The following is a 20,450-nucleotide window of genomic DNA, read 5'->3' as shown; positions in this document are numbered from 1 at the left end:
ATACATCTCTCTGTTTCTCTATCTTGCTATCTCTATATCTCTTTCTCTATCTCTCTATCTATTATCATCTCTATCTTTTTTCTCTATGTTTCTCTATCTGTCTATTTATATCGATGCTTATATCTATCTGTCTCTTTCATTCTCTATGTGCGTTTTTTTGACTCTATCCCGCACCGTCTCTTTATCTTTCTTTCTCTTTCTATCTATCTACTCTCTCTCTCCATGCATCTCTTAATGTCTCTCACTCGAGCATTCATATTCAATGCTATTTTCCAATAATCATTGTTTTTATTCATACAATTTGACTTTCCTTTCATAGCCTTGATAAGTGGAGATCTTCTTTGTCGGTCATCAACTGGACATTTTAGTAGGACTAAAACACTTATTTTGACCCTTGTCCAAAATTTGAAAGGATGAACAATATTACATCTTTTAACCACATTCTGTAGGATACAACCTCACTTGTTTGTGCAAGGAAGTCTCCGAGCAAAACTTTGTTCTGTCTTCTTCTTTGGTTTCCTCACAAGTAGAAACAAAGAGACAAAGGATAAACTCAATTTTCCTTTGTTTACCCCTATTGATGTGCTTGGCTTGTCTCTTGAACGGTGGTGACTTAAACTTAGTTCCACCCTTGATTATCAAAATCTCACATGCCCAGAACAATGTAATATAAGAGAGTAATGGGTAGTGCAATTAACATTCCAAAGATTACCCTGCAGAAAACTTGACCGTTAAATTAACATTTAACTGCTTTCTGATATTTTATTTAATGGATGCTTCTTTGGCATACCCTGTGCTGAGTACCGTGGGGAGGACTTCATAATCCTTAGCGAATACAAAAGTGACGATTCCTTGTGGCAATGCCGCCTGACGATGGTACCAAAGTAAGAATTCAAACTAAGTAAATAATTGTTGCCTTTTTTATATATACTTGTAGAATGGCGATGCGAAGAAGGGTCCCCCTCAAGCCAAGAGCAAAAGACACCACCGCCATTACCATTGGCCCAGTGATGAATCGCATCGCCATCGAGAAGATTGTTGCTGATCTCCCACAGGATACTGTCTTAGGTTGCAGTGCCATGAACAGCCCTGGAGACCAGTCAAAATAAGCTATTATTGCAGCGGAAAAGCATCCAAGCAAAGTACTAAGAAAAAATGTCCTATTACTTGCTTTTAGCAGAGTGCTAGACTCTTAAATCTTAAGAAAGTGTCAGGTCAAGGTTTCAAGTATGTTGGATATGAGAATATAAGTAGTGGTATTACTATCTGCTATTGCTTTTACCATAGCCATAAGTACTGAAATTTGAAGGGAGTATTAAAGCTATGTTGCATCTTTATATGAAACAAGAATAGAACTACAGGCGTTGCTATCAGCTATATCTTTTAGCTCCAATGAATCTTACTATATGGTCAGATCTATGCCCCAAGTTAGTTGGAGGTCAAAAAGGCATTAGCACATCTACAATGGTGGGCAATTAAAATCTTAACACAATACTAGATTGAGGCTGTAGGTTTTTGGAGATTAGAAGAGAACTATGGTCCTTAATTTTAGCTATAGTTGTGAGCACAGTGGTAATCGCTTGAATTTGAATAGCTATCAGGAAACAAAAAAGAAAAGGTAAACCCACCGATGCTAAACATGGCCATTCCCAGACCAGCATCCGATAGGATAGAGATTGACTTCTCCACTATAATAGGCATCCCAATATGCCACCTGCAGCACCGAACAAAATAGCGAGGAATCCCAATCATCGCAGAAATAAGGCAGTCTGATACAATATATTTACTTGTAGTGAGATCTAGATATAAGTTGAGGCTTGTCATTGAAGGTGCTACATCTCTTTAAATGTGCACAATGTTGATCTTAAATAATCCCCCTAAAGACCTAGTAATGTGTTAAAATTTATTGCTGATATCAAGGGCACTACTTTTCCTCATACGGTTTTCTCTACTGGGGGTTGTCGTGAGAACTTACCGAAAAGAGATGAGAGACCAGACCATGCCTACTAGACTGGAATAGGTGTTTGGATTTTGAATGAGTTTCTTCCACACCATGATCAGTATCATCTTTGTCAACCCCATTGTTTTTGGTATCTCCTGCAAGCTCCCCATCGCTGTAGATGAGCTGGATCTTTCCTCACCTCCGCCTGACTCTGCTACAGGCAAATAGGTCTGGATCAGTCAGAAGAAAGAACCACCAACAACCCAGCCATAAAAAATTAGGCTCATTCAGTACCCGTCAATTCCATCACTTAGTTCATAATTTCAAGGCTAGTTGACGATAACATTACGCTAACAAGGGAACCTTGATCGATGACGAATGGAGCAGGATAGAGCCCAATCTGCCATCCAATCCTGCCCTATTCACAGGGGATGATTTCCAACTCTATCCGATCATCAAAATCCACCCCAAACTCGGTCATCTGTTCATTCCAATATAATGACGGGAAACTGCACTGGATGGTAGAACATTTAAGTCCCCAATTCCTAACAAGAAGAATCCGAAAAGTGACCAATACTGTTTATATCAACATCATCATCTACGTCATCTTCAACATTAATGTATATATCATCAGAACAAGCTGTAGACTAGGGAACCACAAAAGTTATCAGTCATGTCATTTGTCCCGATGTGGAAGGCGTGATAGGTGCCAGATTATGTGAGAAATTCCAATGATGGATGATGTGACCGTGATAGAAAGTTTTGGACGGGTAAGATAACAGGATGTCCATTACAGATACCAGCGGTGAAGGGTTGCTAAATGATGAAAGATATAATGAGAAGATAAAGGGGGACAGAGAGAGAGCAAGACAAATCAATAGAGACTAAGAAGAAGAGAGACAAAGAGAGGTAGAGAGACAGGGAGAGATAGACTCCAAGACAGAGAAGAGAGACCAAGAGGAAGAAAGAGAGAGATAGAGAGAGAGGGAGAGTGATTCCAGGAGATAGAAAAGAGACCAATAGAGACCAAGACGAAGAAAGAGAGAGATATAGAGAGAGGGAGAGAGATTCAAGGAGAGAGAAGAGAGACCAATAGAGACCAAGAGGAAGAAAGAGAGTTATTGAGAGAGACGGAGAGAGATTCCAGGAGAGAGAAGAGAGACCAATAGAGACCAAGAGGAAGAAAGAGAGATATTGAGAGAGACGGAGAGAGATTCCAGGAGAGAGAAGAGAGACCAAGAGGAAGAAAGAGAGATATTGAGAGAGACGGAGAGAGATTCCAGGAGAGAGAAGAGAGACCAATAGAGACCAAGAGGAAGAAAGAGAGAGATAGAGAGAGAGGGAGAGAGATTCCAGGAGAGAGAAAGAGAGATCAATTGAGACCAAGAGGAAGACAGATAGAGATAGAGAGAGGAGAGAAAGAGAGATCAATTGAGACCAAGAAGAAGAAAGATTGAGATAGAGAGAGATAGATTAGAGGAGAGAGAAAGAGAGATCAATAGAGACCAAGAGGAAAAAAGAAATAGGGAGAGATATTCGAGGAGAGAGAGAGAGATCAATAAAGACCAAGAGGAAGAAAGAAATAGGGAGAGAGATTCGAGGAGAGAGAAAGAGAGACCAAGAGGAAGAAAGAGAGAGATAGAGAGAAAGGGAGAGATTCCAGGAGAGAGAAAGAGAGACCAATAGAGACCAAGAGGAAGAAAGAGATAGAGGGCGAGAGATTCCAGGAGAGAGAAAGAGAGACCAATAGAGACCAAGAGGAAGAAAGAGAGAGATAGAGAGAAAGGGAGAGATTCCAGGAGAGAGAAAGAGAGACCAATAGAGACCAAGAGGAAGAAAGAGATAGAGGGCGAGAGATTCCAGGAGAGAGAAGGAGAGCTCAATGGAGACCAAGAGGAAGAGAAAAAGATTCCAGGAGAAAGAGAGAGAGATCAAGAGATACCAAGAGGAAGACAGCGAGAGATATACCAGGATAGAAAAAGGGAGACCAATGGAGAGATGAGGGACTGAGAGACCGAGACAGATAAAAGGGAGAGAGCCAGAGAGAGAAGAGGGAGAGATAGAGACACAGAGAGATAAGAGGGAGAGAGATCGAGAGAGAGAAGAGGGAGAGACATAAGATAGATAAGACCAAGAGAGAGAGGGACTGAGAAAGAGAAGAGGGACAGAGAGAGACATAGACTGAGAGAGAGAAGGGGAGAGAGACCGAGAGAGATAAGAGGGCGAGAGCCAGAGAGATAAGAGGAAGAGAGAGAGACCGAGAGAGATAAGAGGGAGAGAGCAAGAGAGAGAGACCGAGAGAGATAATAGGGAGAGAGGCAGAGAGAAGAGGGAGAGAGAGAGACCCAGAGAGATAAGAGGGAGCGAGCCAGAGAGAAGAGGGAAAGAGAGAGACCCAGAGAGATAAGAGGGAGCGAGCCAGAGAGAAGAGGGAGCGAGCCAGAGAGAAGAGGGAGAGAGAGAGACCGAGAGAGAGAAGAGGGAGTGATAGAAGAGAGATAAGATCAAGAGAGAAAGGGGGACTGAGAAAGAGAGGAGGGATAGAGAGAGAGATAGACCGAGAGAGTGAAGGGGAGACAGACCGAGAGAGTGAGTGGGGAAAGGGTGACTGAGAGGGAAGGGAGAAAGAGAGATCGACAGAGATAAGAGGGACATGGAAAGACCGATAGAGACATGTGACACATGGCGAGACTAAGGGAGAGGAGGGAGAAAGAGAGACCGACAGAGATAAGAGGGACATGGAAAGACCGATAGAGACATGAGACATATGTCGAGACTGAGGGAGAGCAGGGAGAAAGAGATAAGAAGGAAATGGAGAGACCACGAGAGAGAGAGAAACACCAAGAGAGAGAGAGAGAGAGATACCGATGGAAAGAGAGAGAGAGAAAGAGAAACCCAGATAGTAACACCAAGAGAGAGACCGAGAGACCAATGGAGAAACACTGAGAGAGAAACGCCAAGAGAGAGAGGCGCCGAGAAAGAGAGAGAGAGAGAGAGAGAGAGAGAGAGAGAGAAAAAGAGAGAGAGAGCGAGAGAGAGAGAGACAGAGAGAAACACCAAGAGAGAGACCGAGAGAACAGGAAAGAGACCGAGAGAGAGAGAGAGAGGCACAAAGAGACCGAGAGCAAGATACCTGTATCAAAATAGTGACTTGTGACTGGATGGGAGACATGACGAACTAGAAGTCCAGGACGCGCCATTCCCTACTCTAGCCTGGAGAATAAAAGCTAAGGACCAAAAATAAGTACCTATGGGGGAGGAGACGGTCAGGCGGATCTCTTTCGAAGCGTCATGGGGGACGGACGACGCGTCTTCGTTCCGCACAAACATATGAAGCTCTTTAGAGTTCTGTGGCGAGCTTGTGACGGACATCTCGTCTGCTGGAGCAATCGTTGACGCGTGGCATCCGGATGACGCGGAACGGTCGCCGGCGACGACAGAGCCCGCGTCAAAGCCGGGGTGCCGGGCTAGAAGAAGAGCCTGGGCGGCCCTGTACTCGTAGAGAAAGAGGAGAAGCGTGTACCACACAACGCACTGTAGAACGACGATCTGAACCATGAGGCTGGCGGAGAAGTCCCCGTACATGGCGGTGAGCAAGGGGATTCCTACGACGAGCGTGTTGGGAAGGGTGGCGAGCGAGAAAGCGGAGATTGCCCAGTCGAGGGTCGCGCCCCCGCGCGCGTAAGATATCGCCGCCGCGAATAGAACGATGATCTTTTGGAGCGAGTCGGCGGCGACGAAGCGGACGTTCATGTTGTAAGGGTCGTTGGAGGCGATGAAGTGGAAGGAGAGTAAAGGCACGGCGAACACGGCGACGAAGCGGTTTATACCTGTGCACTGCTCCGGCGAGAAGATTGCCCACCATCGGACGGAGCCGTAGGCCAAGATCATGGCCACGTACAGCGGCACCACCGCTACCATTACGTTGTAAAACTCCGCCCCCGTGATCATCGCGTCGTCGCAGAAGATCGAACGGCTGGCGTGGTGTTCAAGAGATCTTGAGGAATTCTAGGAGGGGAAGGGAAGGAAGAAGGGGGAGGGGGTGTTGTTATTGGACTGTACGACTGTGAGGGATATCTTGAAAGTGGGTTGGGGTTGAGCCCATTTAAAGGGACGTTGGAGACCCGGTTGTGCCAGCTGGGAGGGACATCGGTGGGCAAAAAATCATAAGGATAGAGGGAGAGATGATAATTAGGAGGGGGAATGAGAGAGAGAAATGGAGGCCAAAAAGTAACGGGGACAGAGAGAGAGAAAGAGAGAACGCGAAGAGAGGGAATGAGAAAGAGATTAATAGGAATGACCAAGAGGGAGAGAGAGATAATACGAATAGAGGAAATGACGAAGAGAGAGAGATAACACGAAGAGTGAGAGGGAGATGGAGGAACTGAAAAAGAGATGGAATAGGAAGAGAGGGAAAGAGAGAGAGATGGAGGGAAATGAGAAAGAGAAAGAGAGATGGGCGAGAAAGAGAGAAACATATGCGAAGGGGAAAGAGACAGGTAGAGAGAGAGAGAGGACGATATTGAAGGGAGTGATGGGGGGGGGACCGAGAGAGATAAACATTGAGAGGGAATGGAGGGGAGAGAAAGATATGGACGATATGGAGGAAAGACAGACAGAGAGATCGAGGGATAAAGCACTAGAGTAAGAGTGAGAGAGAGGGATGGACGGGAATGATAAAGAGATAGAGAGAGCAAGAGAGAGATAAGCGAGAATGAGAAGTAGAGAGAGAAAGAGAAATGAGAACTGGGAAGAGGGGTGGTGGGGGACAACCCTAGCCGCAGGGCTCGCGTGATAAGTATATAATAATAAGTGACAAACAAATTATGCAATAAGATATAGTGAAACCAGCCTTAGTGTCGCAAGGGTGGGATATGGAGGTGTTACCTCATGGGACAGTCTGCCGGAATGCCGGTACTGTCTACAAATCTAGTTGACCAAACATTTATTTTCTTACTAAAACGACAACAAAGTATGCCGCACGTTCAAGGTACGGGTGTAATTCGAACTCATATGGTCTGGTCAGCAACGACAAATAAGCATGCATTGTTAATTGGCTCAATGGAAATATAGACACCAAAATTCTATGCAGCTCTAGAGTTAATTCAAGGAAATATTGGACTGCAAGGTTTATATTGTCGGTTAGGTTTGAACAGTGAACGTAATCAAACTATTTTTCCCAAAAATGACCCAAGTTTGTACTTAAGAAATTTATACACATGACTTTCAATTTTATATCGCAGTGCTGATCCAGCTTCTAGATAACACTAAGTTTGTTGCTAAGAAGAGAATGTGCTTCGGGATAAACGTTCGATGACTTAATTGAAACTGACATCGCAATTAAGAGACGCATTTATATAAGTCGACTGCCAATGCAGTAGACATACTTTTTGCTCAATGTTCGTCTGGCCAACCTGATTCATGCTTTCCTCTCTCTCTCTCTCTCTCTCTCTCTCTCTCTCTCTCTCTCTCTCTCTCTCTCTCTCTCTCTCTCTCTCTCTAACACACACACCCACTATCTCTAGAAGCTAGCTGATTATCATATGATAGATCTGCATCTGAGAGATAAATAGTACGTGGCCTTGAAGCAAATCACACTTCTCTTTCATATTAAACTTTTTTAAACAATACTGAATAAGTATTAATAATGTGTTGTCTTCATAATAATAGAGAATAATAAAAATATCGAAAAATAATAAATATTATATATACATGATTACCGCCCCATTATTTGACTATTCATCGTTTCTTACCTCTCCCCATCTCTTGTATTATCTTCATATAAGTATCCTTTTCTCTCTCGATCTCTTTATATATGTTCTTATTAGCAGACAGTATGTATATTCATGTCACATATCTGTCGATCTAGAGGTCGAAGTATCCCTCGATTCTTTCGGTCGGCAAATATCTATTTTATATTTTTATATTTCTTTTTTTTCTTTCCATCTGTCTCATTCCTGATTATACAAAAGACAGGGAAATGTCTTCCAGTGATCAATGAAGCAATCATCTATCGATTTCTAAGTTGTACGTTATTCGGTAAATTTTTACGGATCAACTGACGCTTTTCTCCATTTTTGCATCTTCACATGCAAACTTTCTTCACTTTTGATACTTTCGTTGTAAAATATCTCGCTATGGATAGCAAGTAAGCGGTCTACATTTCAAGACTTACTCAAATATCTAATATTTTATCGCACTGAGCCCACGTTTCCCATCATTCAAAGATTGACTATCAATGCAATTCTCAAATCTCTGACGCCTCTGACGCCAGCACTTATTATAACGCTGACTAATTTTCCAAATTACAAAGTCAATGACGCAACCTCAACACGCCAGACAAGGGAGTTTTTCTTTTTGTTTAGCCGACAGAATACTCCGTTGTTTATCTGCGTGATCAAGTCTCTTCCCGACAAAGTCCCTATCGTTTTTCTGGAGTGCCATCTAATTGTTGTTGCCCATCTTCTCTCTCTCTCTCTCTCTCTCTCTCTCTCTCTCTCTCTCTCTCTCTCTCCCCCTCTCCCTCTCTCTCTCTCTCTCTCTCTCTCCCTCTCCCTCTCTCTCTCTCTCTCTCTCTCGCTCTCTCTCTCTCCCTCTCTCTCCCTCTCTCTCTCTCTCTCGCTCTCTCTCCCTCTCTCTCTCTCCCTCTCTCTCTCTCTCTCCATCTCTCTCCCTCTCTCTCTCCCTCCCTCTCTCACTCAACGCTCTCAATCTCTCTCACTGAATCTCTATCTCCCCCTGCATCTCTCTCAATCTCTCTCCCTGCATCTCTCTCAATCTCTCTCCCTGCACCTCTCTCTCTCACTCTCTCTCTCTCTCCCTGCATATTTCTCAAACTCTCTTCCCGAATCTCTCTTTCCCCCTGCATCTCTCTCTCTCTCAATCTCTCTCTCTCTCTCTGCATATCTCTCAAACTCTCTTCCGGAATCTCTCTTTCCCCCTGCATCTCTGCCTATCTCTCTCCCTGAATCTCTCTCTCCCCCTGGATCTCTGCCTATTGATAAGAGGAGTTTTACTCGTCTTCAAGATACGACAGAGGCGCATGGATGAACTGGAGTTTTACTCGCCTCAATCAGAGGATGGATTGATTGGGATTTAACTAAGATTAGATAGTAATGATCAATTATTTTATACTCGTTAGAGATAGCAGTTAGGATTCAATATAAGTTTCAATATAGAATAGGATTAAAGATAGATTTTAGGATCAAAGATAGATAGGATAAAATATAGATAGGATGAAAGATAGATAAGAAATATAACGGTCGCGGAAGGCTCACCGATTCGACGAACGAGATCGGTGAACCCATAAAAGTTATAACGGTTGCAATCGCTCGTGACCGTTATAACCTCATGCAATGGTACATCGATCTAACGGCTGAGATCGATGGATCCTTATGCGTTATAACGGACACGATTGATTCTGTTTAAATTTATATATCCGTTAGAGTCGTTACAACGGATATATAAATCAACAGATCTTTACTATATTTACATTATGTAATACCTATATAAAGAACTCATGTAAACACCTAACGCTTTGCGGAATATAACACGATCTTAACTAGTCTCGTGTTCTTCTTTCTTCTCTCTTTCACTCTCTCTTCAATTTCTTCTTCTTCGACCAACCGTCCAAGAACATGGACCATCTCAACATGGTATCAGAGCCATCGATTGCTAGGGCTGGAGAAGCACATGTGGGAATACTGACCACTGCCTCGCCCGCTGCCGTCACCGCCGGACAAGTCCCGGTGACTATTCCGCCAGGAGCAGCCGTTCTAATCAGACTCGGCGACAACAATTATCAAATCTGGAAGAGTTCCGTGATTCCCATCATGAATGGGTATGATTTATTTTCATTTGTTGAAAATGATCCTCCACCTGTCACATTTGTCTTAGATGGAAGAATTGCTGAAAATCCCGACTTCAAGATATGGTGGAGAAACGACCAGAAGGTGTTGGGATTCCTTCTGTCAACACTATCAGAATCCGTTATTCCATGCGCCTCTGTCGTATCTTGAAGACGAGTAAAACTCCTCTTATCACCCCCCCTCAAGATCATTGGCGGCCTGGACGACGTTGAGCTTGTCCCTGAGAAAACAAAAACGATACTTTGCAAGAGGCTTTGTCAGTGAGTCAGCTAACTGATTGTGACCAACTACGAAATCTATTTTTAGTGATTTTGCTGCTACCTGTTCTCTTACAAAGTGATAGTCAATCTCAATGTGTTTCATTCTTGCATGAAACACGGGATTGGCAGCTAAGTATGTTGCTCCAACATTATCACAATGTAATGTTGGAACAGCATCTGTGGTGATTCCAATCTCTTTTAACAAAGATTGGATCCACAAAATTTCAGCTGTTGCATTTGCAACTGCCTTATATTCTACTTCCGTACTCGATCTTGCTACTGTCGTTTTTTTCTTTGAACTCCACGACACTAGATTTTTACCAATATAAATGAGATATGCTCCTGTAGACCTCCTGTCTTCTTGATCACCTGCCCAATCAGAGTCACTAAAAGCAATAATATTTGTGGCAGGGTTTTTATAAATCATCAAACCATGTAGAATACTCCCTTTAAGATAACGCAGAATGTGTTTTAGTGCATTTCAGTCATCAGACGTGGGAGAGTGCATCTTCTGGCATGCCTTGTTAACAGCATAGGCTATATCTGGTCTAGTTAAAGTTAGGTACTGAAGCGCGCCAACAATTTGTCTGTAATTTGTATCATTTTGGTCATCTATCTTCTCTGAAGGTACAGTATTCATCTTTTTACTGGATGCTACGACAGCTGGAGTTGAAACTGGTTTGGAATGTTCCATGTTTGATTTTTTAAGAATAGAAAGAAGATATCTGGATTGTGACAAAATATAACCATGGCGATGAGGTAACATTTCAATTCCAAGAAAGAAATTTGCTGCTCCTAGATCTCGAATGGCAAATTGCTCATTAAGTTTACTCACTACTCTCTCTCTCTCGTTCTCTCCCTGCATCTTTCTCTCCCCTTCTCTCTCTCTCTCTCTCTCTCTCTCTCTCTCTCTCTCTCTCTCTCTCTCTCTCTCTCTCTCTCTCTCTCTCTCTCTCTCTCTCTCTCTCTCTCGCTCTCTCGCTCTCTCTCTCTCTCTCGCTCAGTCTCTCTCTATCTATATATTTATCAATCTATCTCTCTCTCTACCTGTTTATTTAGCTGCCTTTAAGACATATATATATGTCTCTATCTACTGCTCTCTATCTATCTATATTAGCTATCGATTGATCTCTATCGATTTACTTTTCTCTCTCTTCCTCTTTTCTCTCTTCCCCTCTATCTCTTGTTCTCCATCTATCTCTTCCATTATCTATCTCTCAATTTATCTAGTGATCTATTTATCTACTTATCTATTCATATATTTATGTATTTAACTATTTGTATATTTCCATCTCTATCTATCTCTCTCTCCCTCTTAGTCTAATCATCTCGTTTTATCTCTCTCTATCTACATGTCTTTGTCTATCTGTTTCTTTCTGCCCATTTCCCGCTTCTGGCCCTGTGAAAGCGAAGATGATGCTCTGCCACTGCCACACTTACAAGTGGTTGTTCTGAAACACTAGAAGGATCTAAAAGATGAGAGTGTGAAGGAAACCTGGGCTACGACTCGCATTTGAGAGTCACATGATGGCGTCTGACCCAGAACCCAGCTGGGTGACATGATGGCTTCAGATCTAGAGCCTATCTTTGTCAAAAATAATTCAAATAGAATAATTACTTGTCATAATAAACAATCAATAAACAAGTAAAAATAAGACATGTAACTATCACAAAACATTTTGTAACATATCAATGACATTGGATGCAGACAAATCCGAATGAACATAATCATTAACAAGTACGAACAGGAAAAGTACCCTATGAGATCATATCCGGTAATGTATTTATTGGACCAATCGGACTAGACATGTAAATATTATAATTTAGGGATAATTGGATAATTGGGGAACCCAGAACTCTCTTGACAGATTTTGGTAAAAAATGTAACCTTTAGTAAACTATTTGTGGATTCCAGGACAATTGTGACACTTCTCTTATCTGAGTTATTCCATCTTAATTTCTATCCTCATAATTTTCTCTTTATGTTATCATAGCCATAGTGCACGTTACTAATCCAACTCAACAATCTGTACCAACTCACTAGTAGTCATGTTATCAAATAGGACCATGCGACTGATTCTAGCAGCAAGCATCTTGGAAACCAAGTTTACTAACATACTACTACTTGTATGGAAAAATATTGTTATTCCTATTTTCTATGGTTTAGAACTAGTGAAATATACCATGGATGCCAGTAAACTTATATGCACTATGGATGACAAAGGAAAAGTCTTACTAGAGTTTAATATTTAATGCTCACCAAATTTCTTGACTGAATTTACCTTCATATCTATGGGACTAACAGTTCATCCAAGGTTCCATGGTAAGATCTGGGAATCCCTCTGGTTGTTTCAAGTGGTCCAGGGTTAGAGACCTTCAAACAAATATGTCAAACACCACCAATTCAGCTATGTCAGGTGATGTTTAAACCAAGAGAATTATTTGAGCAGTTAGTCGCTGTAGGTGACCCAATTGACAAGGTTCCTCTAATATTCACTTTTTTTAAAAGTACTAGATCTTAATAGCATATCCTTTATATCTACATGGGCAGGACCTTAAGAGGCTAAACCTTAATTATCAGGTGTCTTCCTCGATATGGCCAAAATGAGAATACGGTCCAAATAAACTAGAATTGTAGAATTGTAGTACCATAAACTAGAATTGCAGTACCTTACATCCCCGTGCTGCAATTTTCATTCAAGATTTTTCCTTGAACTAAATTTGTAGTACCTTACATCATTGTGGAAATCGATGGAGATGCACAAGGATGAAAAAAGGGAGGGTCGGCTTAAATCCATTTGTGCCTAGAGATCAAATGTGTGTACAGGTTGGTCACAGAGAAAGATAATGATAAGATTGATTCATCAATATTATTCCCTCCTGAGATTAGAACTCTCAGGCTTCTGCTGGATACTAACAACGTGCAAAAATCAATGAGAAACATTAAGCAACTCTAGATGTGTGTTGGAACCCTCAGTTTCAGGACCATGGGACACTTGAAAATGGAACTCCTCACCATGTCACACCAATTCTAGGCATCCTCAATCAACAATGTCAATTTTATGTCAACCAACCAAGTAAAAATAAGTTATGGTGAAGTTTTGAATGCTCTAACTTATGGACATTCCATATACATTTTTATACACAATCTCTAAAGCTTCAAAACATTTTACATGTGCATCAAATTATTCAAATATTGTCTTTATATTCAGTCATAAGCGTTTGGGAATAACTTCTACGTGGAGTTTAGCTGTGCTTTTTACCTTTTGACAGACATGACAACTCATCTGGCGTTTCTCTAAGGATCAACTAATGGTATTTATTCCTAGAAGTCTTATGTAATAAAGCCAGGAGCCTTCTTGGCAAAATAAATTCTCAAAGACATCTGGCATTGCTGCTTAGGATACTCTGCCTTTAACTTTGCAAGAACATAATAAGTTCTTATCTCCCTTATATCTTTCATGCACGTACCTAGACATACTCAGTATGGTGTAGGCTATCTTTTCAATTCACCCAAGTTATTTTTTTCTTGGATGAATAAAATCCGACCTCTCAGGTAATGCACCTGTATTATCACATTCTGGTGATCATTAATACACTAATTGAATCCGCAAATTTTGAAAAAATACAAAAATGTCATTTTTTTGAAGGTGTTCATCAAATTTATAAAATAAGTAGAGAGATAATTCCCCTGAAAAACTCTATATTTATAATCTTATTGGGGCATGGAGTTTCAGCCTCTTAATCAATATTAAAAGGATAAATGGGTTTTTCATTTTTTTTCTTGTCCCATACCAAAATAGAATGGGAAGCTGAAACGAAACATTGTGACATTTTTAAAACAAGTCTATCTTCTCTCTAGCGAGCCTTTGTGCCTTAAAATTAGTGTACGAGGATGCATATAGAGTTGTCTTCGTATGATGGATAGTGCGAACCATTACCAGTTGCCTTGGTATTTCTAACCATAAATAACCCTTCGAAATCATCTTTCAAATATCATTTATCCATAGAAACTCCTGAACTTGCGCATTAGTCTCTTGGCATTGATGCATTCACCTGTGAAGACAATATTTCAACTTTTAATCACAATATATTTATAACTTGTGGAAAATATCATATTCGGAGTTGACATATCCCCAATTCTGCCCTAGGGAGTTTCAGATTCCAATTCAAGGTGTCTTCATTCTCAACTAATATAAAATTCATGTGGAGATAGAATGGGAGGCAGCCAACAAACTAAACGCTAGATTTGCTTCAAGTGGTGATCAACTCACTCAAGTGTTGACTATACCCCTATCAATGCATTAATTTCATTTTAACCTAAAATTCATATTCAGGCTAAGCTTGGCGGTTGGGAGTCCGGAGGGGGCCATAACAAAATGTCATGATCAAAATTTGTTCCAGTTTATTGGACCCTAAGCATAGAATCAAATACTTAAATAAAAATTTTATATAAACTCTTCTTGAATTCTACGCCAAGTTTTACTATAGATGATTTTTCATGTCTTTTCCAGGCAAAAATTCCCAAGCGTTTGTGGACTGGGGTTATTTTTTGGACAAGGCAAAAGCAGGTAATGATATTTTTCAGCTTTTCCTTTGGGCTATTAGGCCAAGTTTGAGAAGTTTTGGTTTTTTTCTTCTAACTAATAGTTAGCCGGGCATGGAGAACGTCCCTGATGATACAATAACTCCCTTCAACGTTCCCCCTCACTTGGAGAATAAAATTTAAAAGATGGGGCTCTCAATCAGTCAGAACTAATAATAGATGTCAGAGAGAGAATAGGAATATAAAAATGGCATTTAAATTGTGCAATGGTGTTGGCTTATATGATTTGATTTATACCTAAGAAAGGGTTTTCATTACTTAAATTTTTTATTTTAGTTTTCTAGTTTAGTTCCCAATTTATCGTTTGCTTATCTAGTGGATTGGAGATGACAGGTTCACATAGTGACTTTTGTGCACGTTAGGGCTACTCCCTAACTTGTTTCTGCTGGATATCGTTCTTCCGAGTTCAATAAATACATATCTTGAGTTCAAAGAGCTCTATGAAAATACTTAGACATAACATTATAAAGGATATAAGATAATAATAACATGTTGTTAAAGAATTGTAACTTATCAGCCACCGTAGCCTTGTTGGATGAATGATCTCCTCCTTCACCTCCTCCACCTCCTCTTCACCTACTTCTCCATTAAGGTCATTTTACTTGGCCCCTTTAGCCATCATGAATGAGGTTACCACAACCTCAAATCAACTACTATGACACCATAAGTGACCCCCTTAAACTTGTATAGAAGATCTCACAATATCCCTGGACATCCAAGATTATACAGTCTAATAAAACATAATATGTTTTATAATAGAAATAACTAAATCGATAACCATCAAAATAAATTCAATGGTAACGATATGAAAACAAATTATATGTTTTTTTTCCTCCATCAACTATTTATGTATAGATTCCTTTTTGGCTTTTCAATTTGACACTAACTAACCAACGCATTGATCAATGAATCAATATTCCTACTAGATCACATCCACAAGAAGTCCTCTACTTATATTTCGAGAATGATCTTGATGATTTGTCTCAAAGCCCACACGATATAAAGAACAATGTATGATTGTCTACTAAGTTTACTTTTCAAGTTATGTTAATGAAACCACTCTGAATTCAATTTATTTAATAACCAACTTCAACTGCTCTAATCTTTTATTTTTTATGAATATAAATTCACATGCTTTCCTCTCGCTCTAGATTGAGATTTAAAATACAGTATTAATTCACATACACCCTAAGATATAAGATCTTATCAAATCAATCCCACATCTGTCTTCTTTAAGATACTTTCCATCCAGAAATTAACCAATTTTCTCTCTCAGTTTAAAGATTGACATATTTTCCACTTCACAATACCTTCAATCCACTCCTAACTTCTGCTATTTGTTCCTCCAATGCATAATTTCTTTCAATGAAATTTTCCTCTTTCTATTTCCCAAATATTCTCAGATCAACCTCTTCTATTTGATATTAGATATATGTATTTAAGTAAGTTGTAGAATGCACCTTTTTGTGTATACCCTGAACTCTTGGCCCCTCCTAACATTTGGTTGTCTTTACGTCAAACCACCTCGGATATCCTACAAATGAAACACATAGAACAAGGATGAACGGCGTGTACCAAGAAGAAAGAACTTTCTTGTTTCTTCCTACTCGAGAAAGCCTCACACAATTGACCTAGAGAGCAGCCTTCTTTGCAATGAGTGCTCTTTTGTTCACTTATGTCATCTCTTTGCAGATTGCAGTGCTTAAGGCTCAAAGAGTGATTGAAGAAAAACCCTTGTTGTTTCAAGACTAATGTTTTTTAATTAAAAAGTTTTTTACTTTCTAAAAAGTGGGGACCATCATTAAATAAAAGTATTATTTTAATTAAAAGTGACCTCTCCATGACATTCTTACCCTTTTCTTTTTTACCAAACTGAAACTTCATGAGGGCATTCCTAAAGCTTATCAGAACCCTCCGATGTCTCCATGTAAACATTACATTTTTCACATCAGCATAATAAGTATTATAAAATAATAAATAATTAACATAAACAAAATCATATGGCTATACAACATTTTTTGATCTAAAGACTGACCTACTTTGATATTTGTCCAAAAAATATGATTACTATTATGTAATCATATTTATGTTTCACTTGTTGAGCTTACTCGCAGAGCCATATGTAAGAGATAGTTTTGGATTTTAAACGCAGAACTCACTAGATGTGTTTTTAGTCCTTTTGTTATGCCTTATAAATAATTTGACCATGGAATGTTCATTGGTTGAATAAGTTTCATACTGACCAAGATACCAGTAGATTTCATGAGATGACTTCATCAAAATTGATACATTTATTTTGTCAAACTTGGTATAAAGCTCACTTTAGTAACTAAGTTTTAAAACTTAGTTTCACAATTTTGACTGATACAATATTTGGTAGTCCATGTAGTTGTCACGCGGTCAAATTTTGAGCTAGGACAATAACCCCAACATGGTGTGTGTCGGCCTTAGTGCTTGGAGCAAAACATTGCGCAGCCTTGATCCCTTGCAGTGAAAATCTTTTGCAATAGCGTAAGATTGCATAGAAAGGGTTAAATGAGAGGCTGGGGAAGGAGCCCCATCGAGGAATGGGGTCATTACATTAATATCATTAAAATGGTTACATAGCCGTCACAAGCATTACATTGGTGAAGACAAGGGTTGGTTCTAAAGTAACAAGATGAGGCATTGCGCGCATTGATAGGGGTGCTCCTGCGCCTTGGCGTCTATAGCCCCGCGCATGGTCTCGCCGGCACCGCCACAACATGCATTGCCCTGGGTGCATGAGACACCTTTCACTCGCTATACTGAGATGCTGCCATGCTCGGAGCCTAAAGATGGGCACTGTGCTCTTAGCGCTACTCGCAGGGGTGCCCCACGCCCATGCCTTAGTCTCCTGGCAGGATGTCTCCCCACCCCCTCTCCCCCCCCCCACACCCCCCACACACGATGCGCACCATGCTTGTGTGCAACCCTTTTGATCAGGGACCATCAGACGAACCAAGCCCAAGCACAACGACAACCACGCCAAGAAGCCCAAGCCGATGCCAGGGACGCAAGCTTCAAGTACCCACCGTGACGTCGTCTCAACCATCATTTTTATTTCACTTCATATTTTGTTGCATTTTACAAGGGGCCCTCTATATTTAGGCCCATGTTTTGATTTTCTCGCTAAACAAACAAATGTCGTTGTTAACTTTGTTTGTTAACTTTGTCCACCTAGAGAACTCCCCTCTTGAAATTGCATGGAGATGTCCCATTGTTCCTAGATCTCAAAACAACCAAAGAAGGAAGCAGAGGCCGTTGATCGATTCAAGCTGTTGTTGGGGGTCGATGACCATCTATCTCCCCCCCCCGGGCCGCCGTTGGCTCATTCCTCCTTCATCTCCGTTGCCGGTCGAGATCGTTTGCTGATCGTCGATGACTGTCTATTGATGATCTACTCGACCACTGTTTTGGTTGCGCTCTGCCTGTGATTCGAGAAGCTAATGCTCCGTTACCATTGACTCTCCTGCTTGGAGGGGCGAGGTTTGATCCACCCTCCTCTCGAGCTGGCACTGTTTGCAGAGGGTTCACCGATCGCCGACGACTTCCAACTGCCCCTTCCCACCGTCGTTGAAGATCTCCTCCGTCGTTGTCTCGGCGGGGCTCCACTTGTGATTCGGCAAGCCGCTGTTCTGTTATCATCGCCTCTCCTGATCAGAGAAGGGGAGATCGGACCCACTCCTCCGCTGACGCCAGTGCTGCTCGCAAGAGGGTGCGCGCCAGCTGCCGACGACTTCCAATCCCCACTTTCTACCGTTGTTGAAGATCTCCTCCACCACTGCCTCAGTGGCATTCTGCCCATGATTAGAGAAGTATCTGTACATTATCATTGGCCCTCGTGCTTAGAGGGGAAGGGGTCGGCCGCAACCTCTGCTGAGGCTGGTGTTGTACACGAGAGGTCAATAGACCCCTAGCTCAGAAGGTATCAAGCATTGACGCTGGATACTTCTGGAAAAATCTGGAAATATCCAAAAGAAAGAAACATGGAAGTATCTGGAAATATCTCTCTCTCTCTCTCTCTCTCTCTCTCTCTCTCTCTCTCTCTCTCTCTCTCTCTCTCTCTCTCTCTCTCTCTCTCTCTCTCTCTCTCTCTCTCTCTCTCTCTCTCTCTCTCTCTCTCTCTCTCTCTCTCTCTCTCTCGTAGGATCTTTCTAGAGATCTCAATGATTTCTAGAAGCATCCATTGGTGCCTATATAAGCACCATAGAAGCCCCTCATTTGGGTGAAGTGATAGCACAAGCTAGTGTGTGCATGAGAAGGAGCAAGAGCAAGGAGTGAGTAAAGGTCTCAAGTGAGTTCTGGAGAGCTTTGCACTTCATCTCCTGTATTTTTATTGTGTAGTGAAAGTTTTTGTTCAAGAAGTTCCAAGCCTCAATCGCCTACATTTGGTATTAGAGTGAGTCTGATCCAGGGGAGTTGCGACCATGCCAAAGAAGGGAGAGATGGCATCGCAAGCTAGTGGAGCTTCCTCGAGTGATAGGAAGTTTGTTGTTGCCGTTTCCGGATCAAGCAAGGGGTTGGGTGATCCAGTCACTTCGAGTCCTCTCCAGGTATTGTCTAAGACAAACTACCCAGTGTGGGCTATGTGGATGCAAGTGCATCTTGAAGCGCATGGTTTATGGGAGGCGATTGAGTCAGATACTGTGTCAAGGAAGAAGGATCTTCAGGCCTTGTCCGTAATCTTTGGAGCTTTGTCCGAAGACATCTTGGCACAGCTGGATATTTCAAAGACTGCTAAGCAAACGTGGGAGTTCTTGAAGACAAGGCATGTGGGAGCCCCTCGCGTGATCAAGGCAAGAGTTCAAGCTCGTAGTCGTGAGTTTGAGACCATGGTCATGGGAGAAGAAGAGCCAGTAGTGGATTTTTCTGGAAGCTTTCAAAAGTCACTACACAGCTAAGAAGTCTTGGGGAGACCGTTGAAGAAAGTGATTTGGTCGCCAAGTTTCTTCGCTCAACACCTGCCAAGTTTGATTCCATTACTTCAGCCATTGAACAATTTGGAGACATGGACTCAATGACACTTGAAGAGGTGGTTGGTTCATTGAACATCCATGAGGATAAACTCTGTGATCTGCAAGCTCGAAAGGAGGAGTAACTTCTGCTATCAAAATCTCTTGAGATACACTGGAAGAGGTCGTGGACATGGCCGAAGATGAGGAAGAGGATGAAGAGGAAGAGGAAGAGGTGAAGGAAGATCAAGTGAAAATGTGTTTGAAGAAAAACCTCGAGACAAGTCAAAGGTAAAATGTTATAATTGCCGGAAACTTGGACACTTTGCCTATGAGTGCTACAAAGGAAAGGAGGAGGACAATGTCCAAGTTGCAGAAGTTGAGGAGAAGCAACAACCTACCCTGCTTATCACGACTACGGAGGTTCCAGGAGAGCTTCTACTCCAAGGGGTCACTAAGAGAAGACAAAATGAAGGTATGTGGTACCTAGACAATTGTGCTAGCAATCATATGACAGGTGATCGAAAATTATTTCAAGAGCTGAATGAAATCTCGCATGGAACCGTAAGATTTGGGGATGGATCTACTACAAAGATGGGCGGCTGAGGGTGGATCCTACTACACTGTCAAGATGGATTCCAATTGAGGATAGAAAACTTTCTCTATGTTCCCAAGTTAGAATCTAATATTCTGAGTTTGGGTCAATTCGATGAGCAAGGGTGTCGAATACTGATGGAAGGTGGGTTCTTAACCACATATGATAAACAAGGGAAACTCTTGGTAAAGGTGAAGCAAAGTGCT

The 20,450-nt window shown here is 41.5% G+C and overlaps 1 protein-coding gene across 3 annotated transcripts; it reads right to left on the bottom strand.

Moving 5' to 3' along the window:
- Positions 1 to 404: 404 nt before the first annotated feature.
- On the bottom strand, positions 405 to 6,041 carry LOC144703076 (putative auxin efflux carrier component 1c). Of its 3 annotated transcripts, none has more exons than XM_078575157.1 (6): positions 5,191 to 6,041; positions 1,976 to 2,156; positions 1,629 to 1,714; positions 932 to 1,089; positions 791 to 867; positions 405 to 713 (listed from the first exon to the last, which is right to left on the bottom strand). In XM_078575157.1, exons 1-6 carry the CDS (start codon positions 5,891 to 5,893, stop codon positions 647 to 649), a joined length of 1,272 nt encoding a protein of 423 aa, XP_078431283.1. In that variant the 5' UTR covers positions 5,894 to 6,041; the 3' UTR covers positions 405 to 646. The 3 variants fall into 3 exon arrangements, with proteins under 3 accessions (XP_078431283.1, XP_078431285.1, XP_078431284.1); XM_078575159.1 differs by having other exon boundaries at positions 998 to 1,089; XM_078575158.1 differs by having other exon boundaries at positions 1,976 to 2,153; positions 5,191 to 6,040.
- Positions 6,042 to 20,450: the final 14,409 nt, after the last annotated feature.

The sequence above is a fragment of the Wolffia australiana genome, chromosome 5, assembly GCF_029677425.1.
Source record: "Wolffia australiana isolate 7733 chromosome 5, ASM2967742v1".
NCBI classification, from domain to species: Eukaryota; Viridiplantae; Streptophyta; class Magnoliopsida; order Alismatales; family Araceae; genus Wolffia; species Wolffia australiana.
This window is presented reverse-complemented; position numbering and strand designations above follow the sequence as displayed.

Excerpts from the sequence above, each read along its gene's own strand:
- LOC144703076 (XM_078575157.1), bottom strand. The coding sequence starts at position 5,893 with ATGATCACGGGGGCGGAGTTTTACAACGTAATGGTAGCGGTGGTGCCG. Across the intron at positions 1,090-1,628 it reads AATGGCCATGTTTAGCATCG|GGCTGTTCATGGCACTGCAA; the intron begins GTGGGTTTACCT and ends ACTGGTCTCCAG. Across the intron at positions 714-790 it reads CCCACGGTACTCAGCACAGG|GGTAATCTTTGGAATGTTAA; the intron begins GTATGCCAAAGA and ends AGTTTTCTGCAG.